Source organism: Lichenostomus cassidix, chromosome 8, assembly GCF_008360975.1.
Source record: "Lichenostomus cassidix isolate B80296 chromosome 8, HeHo_3.0, whole genome shotgun sequence".
Lineage (NCBI taxonomy): Eukaryota > Metazoa > Chordata > Aves > Passeriformes > Meliphagidae > Lichenostomus > Lichenostomus cassidix.
In genome coordinates, this window is record NC_139489.1 from 745,616 (window position 1) to 766,767 (window position 21,152).

A 21,152-nucleotide genomic window follows, 5' to 3' on the forward strand; every position below is an offset into this window, starting at 1 on the left:
ATGCAGGGTGTGTTTCAGACACAACAGGAAAAAAGGAACTTATTTCAGGATTGAGGATCGATAATGATAAGAGTTTTGCCAGCTGAAAAATGTCTCTGAAAATTTTAGGCTCCCTGGGCAAGCTGGGACAGGGCCAGGCTGTTCCTGCAGGATGGCAGTGCCTGGCATGGCCTCAATCCACTGCTGCTCATGGTCTTTTCGAGCAGAAAATCTCCTTTTCCAGATCCTCTGTTCTCCCAAGCAGTGCTGAGGTGGAGCTGAGACCAGGGAGTGCTCTGTGCTCCTGCAGCTTCTGCTTTGCTCCATCAGGGGCTGGAGGTGGACAGAGGGCTCTGGTGGCACCAGAATGGTGGGAAACACAAGGACTCCTGCCAGAGAGTGCCTGGAGCTCCTGGGAAGAGCTTCCAGAGAATTCCATGCTGGCTGCAGGCAGCAGTTCTGGGGATGCAGAGCTGTGGCTGCTGGCAAAGGAAGGCTCCAGCTGAAGCTCCTGGGAATTACTGCCTGTGCCTCATGGGAGGTTTGGTGTTAGGAACCAAAGGGACTCCAAAATAAACTTTTGGAAAAGGCAACAGCACTGATAAAAACCTGGTCAGAGGACACCAGCACAGCTCTCCAAGTTGAGACATTTCTGGGAGAAAGGCAGGGACCAGGGGAGGGGAGCTGTGGTTGTTCCTGGATCCCTGGCAGTGCCCAAGGCCAGGCTGGACAGGGCTTGGAGCAGCCTGGGACAGCAGAAGGTGTCCCTGCCATGGCAGGGCTGGGATGGATGGGATTGAAGGTCCCTTGTCACTGCTGTGATTTCAGGACAGGGGAAGGAAATGCTGCTCTCCCCCACCAAAGGCACAGCAGAGCTGCCAGGCAGGACACAACCTGAGGGAAACACTGAGAATCCAAGGAGAGCACAGCCCATCCAAAAACAGCCACAGCAACCCAAGGTCAAGGAGCCAAATATGTGGGAAGGAGCAGGAACATCTCCATCTGGCATTCTGGGATATCTCCCTCTTCAGACAGGTGTTTGCTGTGCAATCTCAAGAGGTGTCCCCAGATTTTAAATCCAAACTTGCCATTTGCTGATGCAAGATGCTGCAGGAATGAGCTGAGCGTTGGCTGCATGGATGAAATCCCTCCCCAAAAGCAGCCCCTGGGCTTGACACTGAGCCTGGGAACAGAACACACATCGTGTGGCTGGAATGGCTCTGTTGCTGCTCTTCCCTCACTGTCCGAGAGAGAGAATTCCTTTTACGTTCATCTGTCCCCAAGAAAGCCTGGAAGAGGAGAAGAGATAAATGATTATAAATGATTAACATAATCTAAATATAATTCCTTCATTCTCAGAGCCTTGGTGACACACTCCCTTGGGAAATATTCCCAACTGAAATGGAATTCTGCTCTGTTCCTCACACATCTCCCACTGCTCTTGTGAAACACATGAAGCCCTACAAGTCAGCAATGACCATGTCAATAATGGTGTCCTGGTGAGAACCCAACAGGCTCACCAGGAAATATTGGGGAAAACACACCCTAAGTGTTAAACTCTCCTTCCCAAACCCTGCAGCTGCTCTGGATAAAGATCCATCAGAGTGAGGTGTGTGTGAAAAATGGGGTTTGCAAGAGAAGGAAAACGAATTCTCAGCAGTGTTTAAAAAATTAGAAACGATGACTGAAAACTCTGGGGAAAACCCTTTCAATCCCTGCCCTGCTCCAACATTCCAGGACCCAGCCAACTCTGGATATTCTGTGATCCTGTCAGGCTGCCAGGGTGGGAGCCAAGGCTCCAGCTCCACTTCCCAACATCCTGGAGCAAGACAGGAGAGAATCAATATTTTCCTGAGGGGAAATGATTAAAGGGAGGAATAAAAATTGCATTTATCAGTCAGCTACTGCACACAGCAGCAGATAAAATAATTATGGAGCACTTAGGGGGTTCAGGCTCTTTTCAGTGATTCATGGGGATGTTGGGAAGCTGTGCAGGGACCAAAGGGCATCTGGAGCCTTGGAATCCACTCAATCCATAAATAGGTGGGACAGGAGTTGTCATTCCCAGCCCTGCAGCAGCAGCAGCCCACATCCCTGTGCCCATGGCCAGTGGGACAGTGAGGGACATTGCCAAAGCTCCCAGAGTGGCCCTGGCTGGGGAATTGTGAGCAGAGCAGGATCATTCAGCATTCCTGCAGGGCCAAGTTCCTCTCCTGGTGACAGAGGATTGCAGTGACAACAGCTTTCCTGTAAGTGAAAGCTGCAGTTTCTAAGAACTCCCCTGACTAATGTGGCTCAGCCTTGGCTGGAGAACACAAACCCTTCATCAAAGGCAGTGAGAAATGCCAAAGAAAGCTCAAATCCAGGGAATGTCAGCCTGGGAGGGAGCAGGCTGACCCAGCACTCGTAGAGCTGGGCCAGGAGCCAGGCTCTGCCTCGGGCTTAGCTGGGCTGCAGTCAGGGCTTAGTGCTGTTCTTCATTTCCCAGGGACAAAGGGATCCTCAGCCTGGTAACATGAAGGATCTGCACCTCAACATGGAACAGGAACTGCCCTGGAAGTGCAGAGAATCTGAATCCAATCTGAAACATCAAATCCAAGGAAAAATGCACCTTGGAGCTTCAGGAAGATGGAATATGGGAAATGCAACCCAGATCTGGGATCAGCTCAGCAGGGGCACAGGGGTGGCTCCAGGGAAGCCATGAACCAGGAGGTATTTAAAGATCCCAAAGGATTCTCCTGCTCAGAGGGATGGAATCACAGGCTGTCCTGAGTTGGATCCCACAGGGATCATCCACTCCAAGCCCTGGCCCTGCACTGACACCCCAGTGATGCCACCCTGTGCCTGAGCATTGTCCAAGCACTGCCTGAGCTCTGGCAGCTCTGGGAATGTGAGATTCCCAAATAATAATGGATAATCAGTGCATGAGGAGCTCACTGCATTCTCCCAGAACCTCCCTCAAAACAGACCAGCTCCTGGCAGGTCCAAGCTCCAAACCAGCCTCAGGCTGATATTCCACATGTCAAGAAAACCATGGAACAATTCATTGCCAATTTCCCTGCTGGCAGAGCTGGCTGTCCTTTCCCCCAGTAAATGGCAGAAGGTAAGGGAAACTCAGGGCAGCAGAGGCTGAGGAAGCACAGCAGCTTTTCATGTGGTGGGAGATGTTCCTGTGACACAAAGCAGACCCTGCTGCCACCTCAGCACAGCCAGCAGCTCCAGGGCACAGCACGGGCTGGGCTGCCTGCAAATCAGCTGGAGCTCAGGGACAGCCCAGGGCTGGGATGGGCTGTGTGAGCTGCTGAGCTGCTGTTAGCAGGAACACACCCTCTGCAGGGAGGAGGGAGAGGAATGGCTTCACAGGGACACAGGGGTGGATGGGAGATGGAAGGAATTCCTCCCTGGGAGGGTTTGAGGCCCTGGAAGAGAATTCCCAGAGAGGCTGTGGTGCCCCTGGATCCCTGGCAGTGTCCAAGGGCAGGTTGGACAGTGGGGCTTGGAGCAGCCTGGGACATGGGAGGTGTCCCTGCCATGGTAGGAGTGGCACTGGATGGATTTAAGGTCCCTTCCAACCCAAACCAGGCTGGCATTCTGTGGAATGAGGTGGTTTGGGTGGGAACACCTTGACCTTGCTTTGCTCAGGATTTAATCCCTCTGTGTAAGGAAGGTTATTCTGGCTGTGGCCAATACAGAATGGTTCTCCCTCAGCTCCATTCCCCTCTCTCCTCAGCTCCATTCCCCTCTCTCCTGCCTTTCCACAGGTAAATACAAACAACTCCCAGGTCACTCCATCCCCTGATTTTGAACACAAGGAACACGTGCACATGGGAATACATGCAAGGAAAAGAAAAGCATATTTAATTAAAAGTTATTCCAGTTATTCCCACAGCACATGATCTTTTCAAATGACAGATTCCTCTTTAGAAAGTTATTATTTGCCAGGTGTTGAATTTCATTTCATTTTCTATGTTGCATAAAGCATCAAGAGAAGGAAAAGCTTTTAAGAAAATCTCCAGCTAAATTAAAATAAATCTGAGGTCAATCAAGTTTTTGCACTGAGCTGTTGGGTGAGAGGAGAATGAAGAGAAAGTAGTAACAGGAAGCAGCCCTTGTGCCCCAAAGGCCTGAGCAGCAGCAGAAACACTGAGCTCTGCTGGGAGAGCAGGGATCACCAGGGATCACATTGCCAGGGTGCCCATGGCTGCTCCCACACACAGCTCCTGGCTCAGACACTGCCAGGGAGAGCCCAGGCTGTGCCCAGGGAGAGTCCCAGCAATCCAGGCTGAAATTCCCAAAGGCAAAGCAGGAGTAGTTTGGTTTTCCATGTCCTCGTCCATAGCCATGTCCAGTTCCAAGTTCCTTCTTGACCATCAAGGTTTATGCAAACTGCAGGAAGGAAAGGTTATTGTGCTCTGCCCTCCTCCCCCCCAAACCACACATTTTTATTGTCATAAATAAAAGCCACATTTTAGCATTTGATTCTCTTCATGCTCTGTGCTGGCAAAGAGAAATATGTATAGTTACTAATGATAATTTTCCCTATCATAAAAAACCCCATCAATAAAAAACACACACACCCACCCCCAGAAAAAGAGAAAACACAGAGCCAAACCTTTCCTGCCAGTCCAGAACACCCAACACCTGCACAGCTGCTGCAGGTTCACATTTCTCCACTGCCCACCAAACCCTCCATGTTTCCTCCCACAGACCAAACTCCCCGCTTCAAACACCTTTACCTTTTTAATTCCAGTCCCTGGGTCCTGGGAGTGTCCAAGGCAAGGTTGGACATTGGGGGTTGGAGCAGCCTGGGAGAGTGGAAAGTGTCCCTGAGAAGAGCTTTAACTTCCTTCCCAACCCAACCCATTCCAGGGTTCCATGAGAGGGGAAGTCTCACTGTGGCATCACATTAATTACCACTAATTAAAGAGCACTTTTAAAGCTCCTGAATGCATTTGAACCCTCTCTAAAACTCTGTCATGGAACACATGAAGCCCACCTGAGCCCTGTGTGAGTCTCCCTCAGCCTGAGCTGAGCAGGGCCATTCCCATCCCTCCAAGCCCAGGGACATCCCAAGTGCTCCTGAATCCTGGGGAACTGTGCCTGAGCAGGGCTGCAAACAGGGAAACTTTCCATCCACACCCCAAGGTCCCTTTGGGAGGAGCTGAAGGCTCAGCCAGTAGGGAAGGCAGGATTGGGATTATTTTTGGAGGGGAACATCCCACTCACCGAAGCCATCAGGGCTTGGTCCAGGTCTGCCAGCAAATCCTCCTCATCCTCCAGCCCCACCGAGAGGCGGATCAAGGTGTCAGTGATTCCCAGCTCTTCCCTTTTCTCCTCAGACAATGAGGAATGGCTCATGGTGGCCCTGCAGGGATAAAAAACATCCTTTATCCCAAGAATTTGGGACTTCTATTGGTAAAAGCCAACCCAGTTGGTTCCCTGCCAGCACCCCTGAGATGGCAGCAGGATTTGACACTTTCTCTGTGCCACTTGTGTGACCCCACAGATGGAAAGAGCTCCTGGCAGAAGTTCCTGGAAATGATGGCAATGCTGACAAGTCAGGGAATTGCATCTACAGGTTGTATTTCCAAGACACAAATGATTAATAAGAAGTGGATACTTGAAAATCTGGACCTGAAAAAAGAGAAAATCCTATTCCTCTTACTTCCAGAATTGTTTTTTTATTCTACAGCAGAACTGTAAGCTCTGCATGTGGGGAATGTGCAACCTCCAGTATAAAAATCTCCTAGTTCCATTTCTGGTTTCTCAGATCCCTTGTCAAACTGTCCCAAAGGACACTGCAGGGTTTACTCTCTCCAGCTACAGAGGACAGTGGCAAGAAGGGATTTCCCCATGTGCTCAGTCACTGGCACCAGTTCCTTTCAGCTGCTGGAGAGATTCAAGATTTGCTGTTAATCTGAAATCAATAAGTGAAATGATCTAGCATTTAAATATTGTCATGAATTTCCACGTATCTTTTCACAAAGCAAATTGGCTTTGAGTGCAATAATCCAATTCCATCAAAATCCCATTTTTGGCTGTTTAAAATGCCCCCAGGATGTGTTGCCAGGCAGGCAGAGGCAGCTGGGTGCACACAGTGACCATGCCATGCCCTCTTGTGTGAGCAGGGAGCATGGCATTCCTCAGCCCAAGCTGCTCCTCATCCCAACACTCAGCAGCTTCTGGGATTGTCTTCATGGCAAGCAGTTGTGCCTCAGCCTTCCAGGCCAAATTCCTCCATCACTGCACTCACAGAATTCCCTCCCTCTGGAGTCTGCCCTGGCTTGGTGCTGCACAACAGACCCTGAGTTTCACTACAGGCAAAACAGCTTTGGGGGCTGGAAAACTGTGGGAATTTTGTGGTGCTGTGCAGCTTTTTCAGGCTCTGAAGATGGAAGGATGAACTTACGGATGCTCTGCCAGGCTCTCGTAACCCCCCAGACTAAAACCCACGGTAAACACCTACAGGAGAAAAAGAACAGGAGATTATGGATTCATGGAGAGAGAGAGTTCATAGAATCAGGGAATATCCTGAGCTGGAAGCACCCACAAGGATCATTGCTCCAACTGCTGGCCCTGCACAGACACCCCAACAGTCCCACCCTGGGAGCATTATCCAAACACTCCTGGGGCTCTGGTAGCCTTGGGGCTGAGACCCCTTCAAGGGCTTTAGGGAAAAAGGAATGTTTAGGGACATTTTCCCCCCAAGTTTTTTTTACAGTAACTTTTATAATATAAACTGTATTAGCTGTAATTAGGGAACAAAGTGCACATTTAGCAGGTAAGAGCTACTAAGATTTAAAGCAGACTCATCCTGCCCCTGGATCCCTGGCAGTGTCCAAGGCCAGGCTGGACAGGGCTTGGAGCAGCCTGGGACAGTGGAAGGTGTCTCTCTGCCCATGGCAGGAATGGAATGGGATGAGCTTCAAACCCTTCCCAGCCAAAGCAGTCTGGGATTTTATTGAATGACTTTCCTACCAACCCAGTGACAAAGTGATGGTGTCCAAATCACAGGGCTTGGTTAACTGTCCCCCTTCTCCTGGGCCATACCCCTGACAGCTCCTGTCCAAGCTAGCACATCTCCTGGGCCAGGATTCAATGCTCTCCCTCACATCAAAGGATATTTTGTAGGCAAACCACATTTTTAGTAAACCCATTTCCAGGAGATGACATCAGCTGGCAAGGAAGACAGGGAGGAGAAGGAAGATCTAATCCACCTTTGACACTGATCACTGTTGCTTTTCACAAGATCAAACCAGCAGGACCACCAGAGCAGATGCAAATGACCCAGGGATTGGGACACCAACAGCTCCCAGGGCACAGGCAGAGTGAACACCTGGCCAAACACCAGCACAGGCTGGGCCAAGCACCCAGCCTAGCATTGCCCAGAGCCAGGGGCTCCCTCTGTGCCTCAGGCAGCTCCTTCCTCAGTGGTTCTCCCTCCTGCAGCTCTTTGCAATATTCCAGCAGAGCTGCAGCAGCCACAGCTCCCCTGCTCCCCAGTGCTGCAGGAGGCCTTTGGCAGCAGCAGTTCCTGCGCTGAGCTGGACTCGCCTCACCCAGGGAGCAAACCAACACTGCCAAGGGGCTGAGGCTCCTTTGTGGACACTTTATCTCTGATTTAGAGTCGGGCATACCCAAGGGACTTGGCAAGGAAAGCCACTTCCACCCTCCCTTCAGCATAGCAGTTTCAGCTCCCTCTCAGGGTGATTTTGCCTTTATTTTACCTTCAGGTTGTTGAGGAAGGCAAAGGCATTTTTGAGGTTCCCTTTGATGTAGAAGCTGACCATCCCACAATAGCCTGTGCTCTGCTTCTGCAGCACCTTGTGCTGGGGGTGGCAAGGCAGCCCTGGAATGGAGAGTTGGGAGAATTCCCAGTGAATTCCAGTGCAGAGCTGGGGCAGCTCAGCCTCACCTGAGGTGAGCACCCAGCCCCCAAAACAGAGCACCACAGCTCCCAAATCCCTGCCCTGGGATGCTGCCCAGTGCTGCCAACCTACCTGGGTAAAGGACGTTCTCCACCCGGCAGTGACGTCCCAGCATTTGAGCCACAGCCTTACTGTTCTGGAAGTGCAGATCCATCCGGATGTGCAGAGTCTTGAGGCCACGGTTGCAGAGGTAACAGTCAAAGGGGGAGGGGACAGCTCCCAGGGCTGTGGGAATGGGAACACAATTCCACAGAATTCCACAGAAACACTGGTGGTTTGCATTCAGCAAAGACAAGCACATCCTCAGCCCCAGCATTTCTGAGGTTAGAGCACAACGAGTGGGAAGACACCTGAGGTAATCTCTGTTCCTCATCTCCCACATTGGGGAGCCAATTAATGAGCCCAATTAACAAGCTCAGGCCTCAAGGATTACATTCATTGCACACAATGCACCTTCAATGCCTCTGAGGGCAGAATCCTGCACAGGAATTTATTCCTGACAATGGAGAGGCTGGAGAGTTGTTGGAATTCTGCATTAGGCACATCCTGATGGGTGAGTTGAGTTTCAAACCCCCTTACTGCAGGTGGGCACCTCAGTGCTTTCAGGGTGTTCCAGCACTCTCCTGAAGCACTTAGGAAGGGGAGACCAATGTCTCTCATTTCATTGCAGTTTTTCTTACTGGAGTTTTTATTGGAGTTTTTTTTAATTGAACCTTTCCCAGTTCTGCCCATTTAAGTTACATTCCCAGGCAGATTTCCCACTCGAGTGCATGCACACCCTCCCCAGGAGGAACTGGGGGATGTGAACAGGATTCCTGTCAGGTATTCCCTGTCTGGACTTACCAGACTGCAGGTCTTTGAGCCTGTCATAGAGATCACAGCTGTTTACAGAGACCAGGCCCAGGAGAACATCACTGTGCCCTACAAAAGCAAGGGATAAGAATGGGATCAGCCACTCCAGCTGCTCCAGGGTCCTGCCACAAACTCCAAGTGTTAATAAAATCCATGGGACACCTCCCACCATCCCAGGCTGCTCCAAGCCCCAACGTCCAACCTGGCCTGGGACACTGCCAGGGATCCAGGGACAGCCACAGCTGCCCTGGGAATTCTATTCCAGGGCCTGCCCACCCTCCCAGGCAGGAATTCCTTCCCAATCTCCCATCCAACCCTGCCCTAAAGATGTGCTGAACTCTCATACTCACCATTGACGTATTTAGTTGCAGAAGTCATACAAATATCAGCCCCCAGGGACAAAGGACGCTGAAACAAAAGGAAAATAACATAATTCAAGTTTCTGTGCACTCAGGTTCATTCCCAGCTCTTCCAAGGGCTGTTGATGACTGAAATGCTGGTAAAAACTGAGACGCAGACACCGCAGCATAGGGAAAAGGGTATTACCTCGGTTTAATAGGATCCCAGGTGCACCACGACAAAGAGACCTCCCGGGTACAACGAGTGTACAATTTTATGGACCTCACCCATCAGCATACCTACCTAAAATTCTCCAATAAGAAACCTAACAAATGAAGTAATTGCCCCCTTATTCAAATTACTTCCCCCAAAAAAAGGTTACAACTTAGTTTACAAAAACATGTCCCAGGGCTGGGGCTCTGTTCAAGGTTGGTGCCTCATGTTCTTGAGATTGTGGAGATTGTTTCGTCTTGTCCAAAGAATTCTGAACAAGGCTGGAGTACAAGGGTTATAAACATGTGGGCTAAGATATAGGGAGGGAAAAGTACAGGAATGGGAAAGGGTAAAGAGTATATATAAAAGGGTATAAAAGTATAATGAAAAAGGAGAAAAATCCCATCAGGCATCACTGTGAGCTTACACAGGACAAATAAATGGAGGAACTAAACACAAAAACCTGAGGATGGCAATAGAACATGTGATAAAACCAGCAGTACAGGGAGGCACTCTGAATTCAAGGTAAGCACAGGAAAATGTGATTTAAAAGCACTGCTCCAACTCCCACAGGCTCCAGGGAGAGCAGAGATTGAATACATCCAACATACAGTGCATAGCTGGGAAAAAATAGTTCTGTTGCTCAGCTGAGGCAGCAACAAATAATGGCATTTACCCTATAAAGTGCATTTCCTTAGGAAATGAAGAACTCAAACTGCAAAGCAATAAAATTTACTTTGTTTTCCAGATGTTGGTGACACTGCCCTGGAGGAACTGAGAGCATGAGGAAAGGAGCTTGCTTTGACAACTCTCTCCTCTCACCTCCCACCTCTGTCCCCAGGATCCATTTGAGGTGAGACAAACCAGCAGGTTGATGGGCAAGAGGTGGTGAGCAGTGTCAGCTTTTTAATCAATCACTAATTAAGAGACTTTGCACATGATACCAACACATTCTAAAGAGTGAGGGGCATCACTGTGTTAAGATGGAACAAAGCAGGGAGACTGGAGCCCAGATTAAGATCAACAACACTTGGAAGTTCATTATTCTGAAGCCTTTGCAAAACTTCAGAAATCACTTCATGTCTTCCAGTTATCAATACAGGAAAGTTATTTCAGTTGTTAAAGTTATAAATTTCTATGCCAAACATTCACCAGAATATTGAAGAAAGAGGTAAATTGGATGTCTCAAAGAAAGACTGAACAAAGGCTGCTTGGTTTAAGGTTTCCTTCCACAACCTACTGGTTTTTACCTTTGTGGCTCAGAACAGCTTATGAGCAGCTTTTACAGAAGAATTGCTATAAAAAGGCCAAAGCTAGAGCACACTTCAACTGTTCTGACTTCCTTCAGGAAGAACAGAAATCCATGATTTCTGAGGGACAGACACCCCTGTCACTGGTGCACCAGCAGCACCTGGGCTGGAACCAGAGCAGGTGATTTTACAGTGCAGAGACCAAAACTGCAATTCCTTGGTGGTGTTTCCCTACCCAAGAGGGGTCTCCAGCCTCCCTGGGACAGGTGACAGTCCTGTCCTTTTCCCACTCACCTGGAGATATGGAGACATGAAGCTGTTGTCCACTGCCAGCAGCAACTTCCTGTCTTTGCGCAGTGCGTTGTGTTTGCGCACCACGTCAGCGCAGGCGCGGATGTCAATTATCTTCAGCAAAGGGTTCGTGGGGCTTTCGATCCAAACCAGCTGCACAAACCCAACCAAAACAGCAGGTCAGAGAGTTCCCAGGGCTGGGGGTGTCACAAGTGCTCTCAGTGGTCATTTGGGGTCAGCTCCCCTGGGGGGTTTGTGCACTGGGGACAGCAGGGGCTCTGCTGGAGCCAGGGGAGCTCTCAGCTGGGCTCCTCCAAGCTCAGGGCAGGTTTCCTTCAGCTTCTGCAATCCCAGGTGCATCCCAGCTGGAGAACGCCTCCCACAGCCAGGACAAAGGCTTTCCCAAACCCTTTCCAGCTCAGTTCCCTTCCCCTGGAGCAGGGATTACCCACCCAGTGCCACAGAGCACCTCTGGCTCCCAGCTCAGTGTTCCCTCTGCCATTTCTCACCTTTTCCCTTTTCTCTCCAGGGGTTTTTGCCCTTCTTAGGATGTTTTCCATCAGGCAGCACAGTGGGATATGGTGGATCCAGCTGTGCCCCAAGCTGCCCCCCCCTCAGCTCAACACAGCCCTCAAACTCAGCAGGAGCAAGAGCAGAGCAATTTAACATCCCTTTAAAATTCATTTCCCTCTGCCTTACCTTGGTCTCTGGTGTGATTGCAGCATCCAGCTTTTCTGGGTTTGTGCAGTCAACAAAATCCAGTCTCAACTTATAATCCTCTTTTATTTTCTTGAATAGTTTCTTCGTGCCTAAAAATACCCCAAAAATCACAAAATGAAACAACTTCCTTAACTTTCATTCCCTGCTCTCCAGCCTCTTGCACCATCCAGGGGCAGGCAGGAGGGCACAGCTTTATGCTGCACACCAGAAATGGTGCATTTATATTTTCTTTATTTACAAAGTTTAAAGACTGTTGCAATTCTAATGATCATGAAATAGTAATAATGGGAATATGGGATCAGACTGATTTATTAAATACTTTAAATCAATGTGTGGGGTTTTGATCAGGAAATTAAACTGAAGAATGAAGGGGAAGACTCCAGCTACTGCTTCCCATCATTCCATTAAAAAGGATTCCTTCCTGTCTGTCTTTGAAGCCTTTCCCTGGGAAGATTAAAAGAATCAGCAGCAACAGCTGATCAGTGGATGTGCAACACTCACTGCCAGGAAATACTGCCAGGATTGAAATTTGATTGATTGGGTCCTTTAGCCAAGGTTATCCCCAGAGACTCAGCTTTCCATCTAAGCATGAAGGGATGGAACATGGAGGTGGATTCTGTGGGCTGAAGGAAATATCTGAGTGATGTTTGGGTGGTTCTTTTGAAAGGAAAGCCTTTCTTTACAGCAAAAAACACCAGAGGAGAAACAATGAAATTCATCCTGCAGAAAGCAGCCCAGGCTGAGGCTTTAATGGGCAGGGGAATATCCCCAGGAACTGGAGTGGCTCACCATGTGCAAGGACTCTGGCAGAGCTGGATGCAATCTGACACTGGGCACTTGTCTGGAACAGGGGATTGATAAAAACAGTGCAAGATCAACACCAAATCCTGGGTTGGGACAGCACTGAAGTGCCCAGAAGACATGGGGACAAAAGAGGGAAGCTGTGATTTTGGGGGAGATGATGGAATTGTCCTTTGGAACAGCCCAGCCAGAATGCTGATTGGGAAAGAGCCAAACCTTGGGAAGGGATGGGAGAAACACCAGACACTGGCAAGTGCTGCTGCCCTGGGCTGCAGAGGGTCCTGCTCTACAAACAAACCTGGGCAAGACAAAGGTGTTGCCATTTGCCTCATTCAAACATGGATTTCTGGTCATGTATTTTTAAACCTCCATGTTGTGCCAACAGAATATTCAACATCCAGATCAGACAGGAGAGATCTGTGTCCTCACAAAGTGAAAAGGCTTCAAAGAACAGTGAGGTCCTACATGGGAAATTCAGAGTTTCTGAGAACCACAGACAGGTTTAATCCCTTGCACAATGAGGACTGAAGCCCCAAGGTGCTGCACATACCTTCATAGCCATCTTTCGTGCAGATAATTGCATCCCCTGTCTTCAGCAGGTGACAGATGTTCAGAATTGCTCCCACACCAGAGGAATAAGCCAAGCCTGGAAGAGAAAGGAGTCAGTGGCAGATGAGCTGTGTTTGATGTGATACAATGAGTCAGACTTGCCTTGGCCTTCCTCACTTTGTCTCTGAAAAGAACCTGTTCTGTCACTCTCTCCCTAGGAACGTGGAGCCAGTGACAGCAGGAGCTTGATGTACACAGCATGGAACCAGCATGGACACTGGGATGGACTGGGACAGACTGGGAACAGGGGCTGCCCACTCCCACTGCAGCCAGTGCTGCTGCACAAGGATGGATCCAGCTCAGCTCAGGCTGATCAGCCACACTGAGGAAGCACGAGAGAAACCCAGGGATGGAGCTGCACTTTCCTGAACAAGATGTGTTAAGCTCTTCCCCACCACAGAGCTGCTCTTGCCCACAGCCAACAGCCAGAGCCATGGGCACCCAATCATGGGATGGTTTGGGACAAAGGGACCCCAAAGCCACCCAGTGCCACCCCTGCCATGGGCAGGGACACCTCCCACCATCCCAGGCTGCTCCAAACCCCACCCAGCCCATGAGGTGCTCACAGTATTTGGCTCCATCGAGGGCAGCTGCAACCTTTTCCAGGACATGCCGGTTCGGGTTCCCAAATCGGGTGTACACATAACACTGGGGAGGGAATAGGGAACACACATCAGAGAGAGCACTGGCAAAGTTTGGGACAATACCAGTCTTAGGTTCCCTAAAGAGCCCTGGCTGAGGCCACCCAGCTCCTCCCAGAGCAGCAGGAGGGGTTCCTGGCACAACATCCAGCTGGGCACCTACTGCAGAAAGGGGTCTGGGGGGCACTGGGGCAAGGAGCCACATTCTCCTGCTTTACCCCAGGCATCCATCTGTGGGCACTGCGGGAGAAAAGGGCTTGGCTGCACAGTCCACTCATCCTCAGAGTCCCAGGCTGGGTGAGGCTGGAAGGGACCAGGAAGGTCCCCTGATCCCAGCTCCCTGCTCAGCAGGGCCACCCCAGAGCACAGGATGGCGGGCAGGCAGCTCTGCAGTGTCCCCAGCCAGGAGACTCCACAGCCTCCCCGGGCCAAAGCTCCGCTCCCAGCGGCACCGAGATGCTCGCGTTTGCCCAGGAGCTGCCACGTGGGGAAACAGCGCGCCGGGAGCTCCCTCCCCTTGCCGGGACCTGCCGCCTCCCGGACCTGCCGGCCGGGACACGCCGGGTGCTCGCGGTGCCCGGTGTGCCCAAGGCCTGAGGGGGGCTCGCTGGCCCCGTGGGTCACTCAGTGCCCCGTGGGTCACTCACTGTCCCCGTGGCAGCCGCACTCACCGCGTTCTTCTCGGGCACTCGCTGCTTGAAGGTGGTGGAGAGCGTGATGGGTGGCACCACGGCCCGGGAGCTCCACTGCTCGGGCTCCTGCCCGAAGTGGATGGCCTCGGTGGCGAAGTGCTTGAAGCGCGGCAGGAATCCCTCGTTCTCCTCACGTCCCATGGCTGCAGCTCCGCGCTAGCTCGGTGCTCGCTCCCTCAGCCCTCAGCGCTATTTACAGACCCGCGGGCTCGGTAGGGCGGGGCTCCCGCGCCTCCTCATTGGCTGCGGCACCGGCGGGGCGGGGCCCTCGCGCTCTCCCATTGGCTGCCGGTGGGGCGGGGCTCGCCCTGCACTGGGAGCGCCTGCCCGCTAGGGGGCGCTCGCGGCCGCGCCCTGAGGGGATTCGCCTGGGGCGCCTTGGCTGGATGTGGGAGTTGTGCTTTGGATCCGGAGCTGTGCTTTGGATCCGGAGCTGTGCTTTGGGCTGTGCTTTGGATCCGGGGCTGTGCTTTGGGCTGTGCTTTGGATCCGGGGCTATGCTTTGGATCCGGGAGCTGTGCTTTGGATCCGGGGCTGTGCTTTGGGCTGTGCTTTGGTTCCGGAGCTGTGCTTTGGATCCGGGGCTATGCTTTGGGCTGTGCTTTGGTTCCGGAGCTGTGCTTTGGATCCGGGGCTGTGCTTTGGATCCGGGAGCTGTGCTTTGGGCTGTGCTTTGGATCCGGGGCTCTGCTTTGGATCTGGGGCTGTGCTTTGGATCCGGGGGCGCCTTTCCTTAGGAAAAAAAAAACGGGAATAATCCGGCAGCACGCGGCTGATCCATCGGGGAGCAGTGTGCTGACTGCCCGGCAGCGCTGCCTGTAGTATCTCAGCTCCTGGGATAACCCCAGGTTTGGCGCAGGCTGGCAGTGACCTGCTGGAGCATCTCTGGTGGGAAGGACCTGGGGATCCTGAGGGACAACGATCTCTCCCTGAGCCAACAGTGTCCGGTGGGATCTTGGGGACAAGAGACCAATGGGATCTTCAGGAGGAGCATTCCCAGCAGGTCAGAGAGCGATCCTGCCGCTCTGCCCAGCCCGTGAGGCACACCTGCAGCGCTGTGTGCAGCTCTGGATCCTCACACAGCAGCACAGCAGCTCCCTGCAGGGCCAGCGGAGATGAGATGAGGAAGGCCTGGAGCACCTCGGTGCCCAGGGAAGGCTGAGGGAGCTCGGGCTGCTCAGCCTCCAGAGGAGCCTCAGCCCTGGGTGTCCCTGTGTGCAGGGAGGGTCAGACAGGGCCAGGCTCTGCTCCGGGGGCACCAATGACACCAGATGACTTGGACTCCATGGTCTGGAAGGGCTTTTCCAGCCTCAGTGATCCTGGGAATCTGAGAGAAGCAGAAAGTACCTGTGGCACCTAGATGGGTCCTTAGGAGTCATCAAACACAGAGATCAAAAATAGTGCAATATTTCACATTTTTATTGTAGATAAAAAGAAAAGAGACAATAAATGTGTGTGGATTTTAATGACATTTTTAAAGATTATTTTCAATGTAAATTGCAGCTTGCTGCTCTGGCAAAATCAGAAGACTTCAAGCATTTTCTCTTATTAAAGCAAATGTCTCCCAAGGAAATCTGTGCAGCAGAGGCTCAGTGAGCCTGGGACAAGTGGGTGTGAGGAGGGTGAGGTGGAACGGGAATGGGATCAGTGCTGTGTTCCCTAATCCTGCTTTTGCCCAGCTCTGGCAGCAGCTCTGGGGCAGGAGGTGCAGAGTCCCTTTGCTCCAGCTGGATTCAGTCACTGCAGGGACAGGGACTGCTGGCACCTGGCTTTGAACCTCTCTTCTTCTGTTGCTCTTCACTCCAGCTTTTATAGTTTGCTCTGAGAAGATTCAGTTATTCTATTCCTACTCCATGAAAAAAAAGCAAACCCTGGTGCAAACTAAATGTTAGTTTGAGGAATAAAGTGTGAGAAATTGGCTGTGACTGCACTGTGGTGGAAAAACTTCCCGTTTTACTGAGACATAACAAGTATGGATCTGTTCTGCTGTGAGGAGCAAGCTGCTCTGATCAGAGCAATCCAGAGACCCAGAGCCAAAGGGAAAATGTTCGTGGAGAGGCTGCCCAGGAGCTGAGCTCACCCTGCCCATCGCTGCCAACATGCGATTCTTAAACTCAATTCTCTCTGGAAAGAGTTTGGAATTCCTTGGAAGCTCTGCTGATCAGGGAACTCTGCTGAGAGCTGGGACAGTTGGAGCTGTTTGTGCAGGTGAGTTCAGTCATTGAGGGCTGGGTTTGGGTTCTTGGCTCCCACCATGGCCCTGTCACTGATTTGTTGTTTCCACATTTCCTCCCTTATTCTGCTTGTGCTGGGCTGGGGGAATGAACAAAAGAAATGGTACTGTTTGCTGGAGTTTAATTTTTTAATATTATAGCAAGGAATGAAATCTGGTTTGCTGACAAAGCATTTGATAGGTTTTTGTGCTGACCAAACCTTTTGCACCTCCATACCCTGGGAGAAGTTAGAGCAAAGATGTATTCATGGTACTGCAATGTACACAGGTCTGGCACTTTGCCTTGCTCAGGAGAAAACACACATTTTAACAGCAGCAGTATTTACTGAATGTTAATTATATTAATAAAATGTGACTGCCTTTGGATTATTGACTGAGCCACCAAGTGCTGATCTTGTTGCTCTTGAAACAATGTCCTTTAAATGAATGGTGGTTTGGGGGTATTCACTAAAATATTGTCCTTTATTGAAAGGTAATTTTCATCTCCCATCACCACCTAAACACCAGAATTTGCAATGAGCCTTTCTTGGTGTTTAAGACATTATTGGTGGCTGGATGAAATCCTGGAGCAGGAGTTTCTGCTGTGAATCCCCAGTGTAGGTATTTATCAATATTTCCAGAGTACAGGGCATTGCAGAGCACAGAGAAGCTCATTGCTGCCAATCCTGCATGTGTTTGCCACAAATGCAAGACTTGGCACTTTGGAGTTTAGGTCTTTAAGAACTGAGGTCCTTCTGGAATGAAGTTGTTGGAAATTTGAGAGAAACAGAACATTGGGAGAAAGCTAGGTCTTGAGAGCAGCTCAGCTGGAGAGTCTGTGGGAGGGAAGAAGTTTGATATGGAGGGGTCAGATTCATTGGCAGGTAATGAAAGGAATTCAGGAAGTCAGAATCATTAGCAGGTAATGAAAGGAATTGTGGGGGTCAGATTAATTAGTAGGTATTGAATGGAACTAAGGGGGTCAGATTTATTACCAGGTTGTGAAAAGAATTGTGGGAGTCAGAGTCATTCCCAGATAGTGACAGAAATTAAGGAAGACATTTTACTTACCAGGTCGTTAAAGAGCTAAAAGGTGTCAAGACTATTACCAGATAATGAATGAGTTAAGGAAGTAATTTGTTGACAGGTAGTTAAGGAATATAACCAGGTAGTTAAAGGAACTGAGAAACCCACTTTGCCACAGGAAGTTGCCTGAGGTGAGGAACAAATTATCAGGTGTCAGGACTAATTGTGACAAGCATTGGAGATGGCATTAAGGCATGGTTTCTGGTCGTGGAAAATGTGGACAACTCCAAGTTGGGAGTGCCAGCCCAGCATGGCCAGTTGCAGTCAGAGCTCAGCTTTGGGACTGCAGATTGTTCCCTTTGAGTTTGTAACTTCTGCTGTCTGAGCCATCCAGGGAGCTCTTGCTGTTCCTTCACACTGTCCTGGCTCTGCAGGACACAGGAACCTGCTCCAGTCCCTGTGTCCCACCTGGAGAGACACACCGAGCTCTGAGGGAGACATGGACCAGCCTGCAGCTCCCAAAGGGATGGTTACACTGCCCAAACAGGGAGGGCTCTGGCACTGGGGGAGTTCAAATGCAGTGCTGGGGCCACTTTGTCACTTTGTGAGATTTGGATCATTTTGTCAGTGTCACTGTGAGTCACTCTGTCAGCCCTGCATGGCCTGGGTCTGTTTCAGTGGAGCTGCTGATGTGCTGCACTCGAGACTTGGGCCCTGGCTAAGTTTGGTTATGGCACTGAGATGATGAGAATTCAAACACAAAAGCCTTGTTTTCTAATGGAGAAGATTAAACAGAACCGTAAAACAGCAATGAATTCCTTGGTAGGCCACACTGTGCCACTCAAAGGAACATTTCCTTGCTCCCTCACTGCACTTTTTTAAAGCTCAGAGCCCTGCAGAAGTTCAGTTCTCCTGCTGATGCTGTGACAGTGCATTCATTCATGATGTCTCTTCCACTCTACACATGTGCAAGGCATGGGCTGAATGGAACCAGGTTGTGTCAAAACCACTTTTTGCTTGACCCAGGTTGGATGTTGTCCTTATTTGCAGCCTCTCTGATCAAAACAAGTTCAGAACTACTCAATACTTCAGTGCTTCCCAAAACTCCACCGAATTTCTCATGGAAGCCTAAAACACAAAGGATATTCTTTGACATTATGACTTTGATATTATTTTTGACTTTAGAGAAAGAAATTCTAGAATGGGAAATTTGAAGTGACCAAGCAACTTCCTAAGATGTGACCTAAAATTTTCCTCATACGGACTTAGCAAATGGTGTCCTTTGAATCCAGGTCCCCATTCTCTGCAATTCCCATAAAATACACCTTAAAGGATTATTTTCAATGCACAAATTGCAGCTTGCTGCTCAGGCAAAATCAGATGACTTCAAGCACTTTCTCATATTAAAGCAAATGTCTCCCAGGGAAATCTGTGCAGCAGAGGCTCAGTGAGCCTGGGACAAGTGGGTGTGAGGAGGGTGAGTGTGGCATTAAACACGGGATCTCCACAATGGTATGGTGAACACACTTTATTGCAAAAACCCAGGATTCTTAAACTGTTCATTTGTAATGAGTTTCCATACTTGTGAGGCAAAACAAATGTGTTTAACCAACCACCATAGACCACATCAGGAACAGGCATCAGGTGTAACCAACCACCAGCCCCACAGTGTGAGCACTTAGTGGTTCTAATAACTGTTTCACAATTATGCAGCTTGTGTTTCACCTCTAGTTCAGCTAGAGTCACTCCCAGAAAGTAACAGAAATGAGTAAGGATTTTACAAGGGTAACAAGGCCTTCATTTCGTATAGCCTTTCTGCTCCTCAGCATCTCCCTGTTTTTTGTTTTCTGTGTGAAGCGTTCATATACACTAATGCTAAAACAGTCCGCACCTGTAGAGCCATTACCTTATCAAAACTATTAATGATCATCTGCTGGACACAGGATAAAATACATAGGATACAGATTACAATCAGTAAAAACTTGTCAAAAACAACCATGCCACTGACAAAGAGACCCACAGCATGGGAAACCAAGAAGGTGATGTCCAGTGTCCTCAGGAAGAGAGCTGCTTCTTCTGCACTTGGAAATAAGTGGCTACTCTTCCAGAGCTCATGTGGCCAGAGCTCGGGGGTTGTGCTGTTTAGGCAGGAGAGAGGTCCACAGCTGGAAATGCTAACTTTGACATTACTGAATGTCTTTCTGGAAGCATGGGGCAGGGCAGAACTGAAGAAGGTCAGCAGGAGCACAACAGTATGACGGTGGCTGCAGTGGAACACGAGGTTTCTGTTGGCAAACTGCCTCCATAAGTTTCCAGGCACAGCCATGGTCCTGACAGCGCTACCCCTGCTCCTGCCTGGCTAAAACAAGGGCTGGATGCTGATTAGGTAGTTTTTTCTCTCACTAGCGCTCATCTCCTTGGAGGCAATTGATGTTTGTCCAGACGAATCGCAGAATTCTTACACCACTGTTGCTAACCAGGTAGGCCAGGAAGGTGCTCTCTGGGGCTGGTGCTGATCCTACACCCTGCATCAGGATGTCAGTTCCTTGTTGTAGTTGTTTCAACATCCTCCATGTTATCTCTGGGTTCATCCACGTGCTGATGGTTGGTGTCGTGTCTTTAGCTGAGGTATCGAGTTGTTGGACTGCTCCTTCAGACTCATGGCACAGTTTTAGCTGACAAGCAGGTAACTGCTTTGGACCTGTTAGAGACAGAACACATATGTACCCTCTTCCCTAGGTTGGTAAATCATCTGGGCCTTGTCATTGCACCCAGTTGTGGATCCTTACATAAACATTTTGGAAATTGGTTCTGCGCATGCAGACCTTCAGGGCAGTATTGCTCTGTTGGGGATCAGAACCGATGAACTGCATTCAAAAATTTTAGCATAAATATTGCATGATCTAATTGTTCTTGAGGAGCCACACTCTCCCTTTTTGTTTTTGGCAACATGTGCTTCTCCTGGTATGAACATGAAAGCTACACAAAGGTATAACAATACATGGAATAAAACAATAAGCTTACTACGTGCTCAGCTCTACATGCACACATTGGTACATGAGAGAAAGGATAATGATTTAGGAAAATACATCATAACTTGCCTAACCATTCTACTATCACCCAGCATCTGCAGTCACTGGGGAGCCCCATGTCACAGGCAGGACCTGGAGAACCTTTCCCAGGCAAGGATTCCAAGTTTACCTGGAAGAGGGTCCAGCTTTCATAAGCCCAAATTGGCAAGTCAAAGTGACTCGATCACATTATCAGAGCAGAAGCACCTGGGTCTGGTGGCACACTTCCCGACCAGCCAGGGCCAGGGCTTGGCCATAACCTCTGCCTCAACTGGGAAGGTCACCCTAAAGCATCCTACAAACAAGCCTCTATTAATATCAATTAGGAACGTTCCTTAAAATGACACAGTTCTTGAAGATAACTACACAAGGTTATGTGGAATTTTCTAAAGCAGCCAGCATTGTAATTTAATTCTAACTGAGTAATCAATGGTACCATAAACAACCTGCAAATGAATAAAGGAATGCATATGTGTAACCTCAAATAATATCCTTAACACTCTTTATAAAAGCTCTGTTGATTCATGT

At 49.8% G+C, this 21,152-nt stretch overlaps 1 protein-coding gene and 1 long non-coding RNA gene across 2 annotated transcripts in view; one reads left to right on the forward strand and one right to left on the reverse strand.

Annotated features, from left to right (window-relative positions):
• The window catches only part of LOC146433583 (uncharacterized), a 214,838-nt gene that overhangs the window by 43,585 nt on the left and 150,101 nt on the right, over positions 1 to 21,152 (forward strand). The window lies entirely within an intron of this gene.
• On the reverse strand, positions 3,811 to 14,546 carry CTH (cystathionine gamma-lyase). The gene is made up of 13 exons (XM_085067356.1): positions 14,295 to 14,546; positions 13,549 to 13,630; positions 12,924 to 13,019; positions 11,552 to 11,661; positions 10,856 to 11,005; positions 9,110 to 9,167; positions 8,751 to 8,828; positions 7,980 to 8,132; positions 7,707 to 7,828; positions 6,389 to 6,441; positions 5,206 to 5,344; positions 4,716 to 4,784; positions 3,811 to 4,365 (listed from the first exon to the last, which is right to left on the reverse strand). The coding sequence occupies exons 1-13, from the start codon at positions 14,454 to 14,456 to the stop codon at positions 4,357 to 4,359; spliced, it is 1,281 nt and encodes a 426-aa protein (XP_084923482.1). The 5' UTR covers positions 14,457 to 14,546; the 3' UTR covers positions 3,811 to 4,356.

Coding starts and splice junctions, on each gene's coding strand:
- CTH (XM_085067356.1), bottom strand. CDS start 14,456: ATGGGACGTGAGGAGAACGAGGGATTCCTGCCGCGCTTCAAGCACTTC. Junction 13,020..13,548: donor CCTCGATGGAGCCAAATACT/GTGAGCACCTCA, acceptor TTTCTCTTCCAG/GCTTGGCTTATTCCTCTGGT. Junction 4,785..5,205: donor ACCAAGCCCTGATGGCTTCG/GTGAGTGGGATG, acceptor CCACTCTCCCAG/GCTGCTCCAACCCCCAATGT.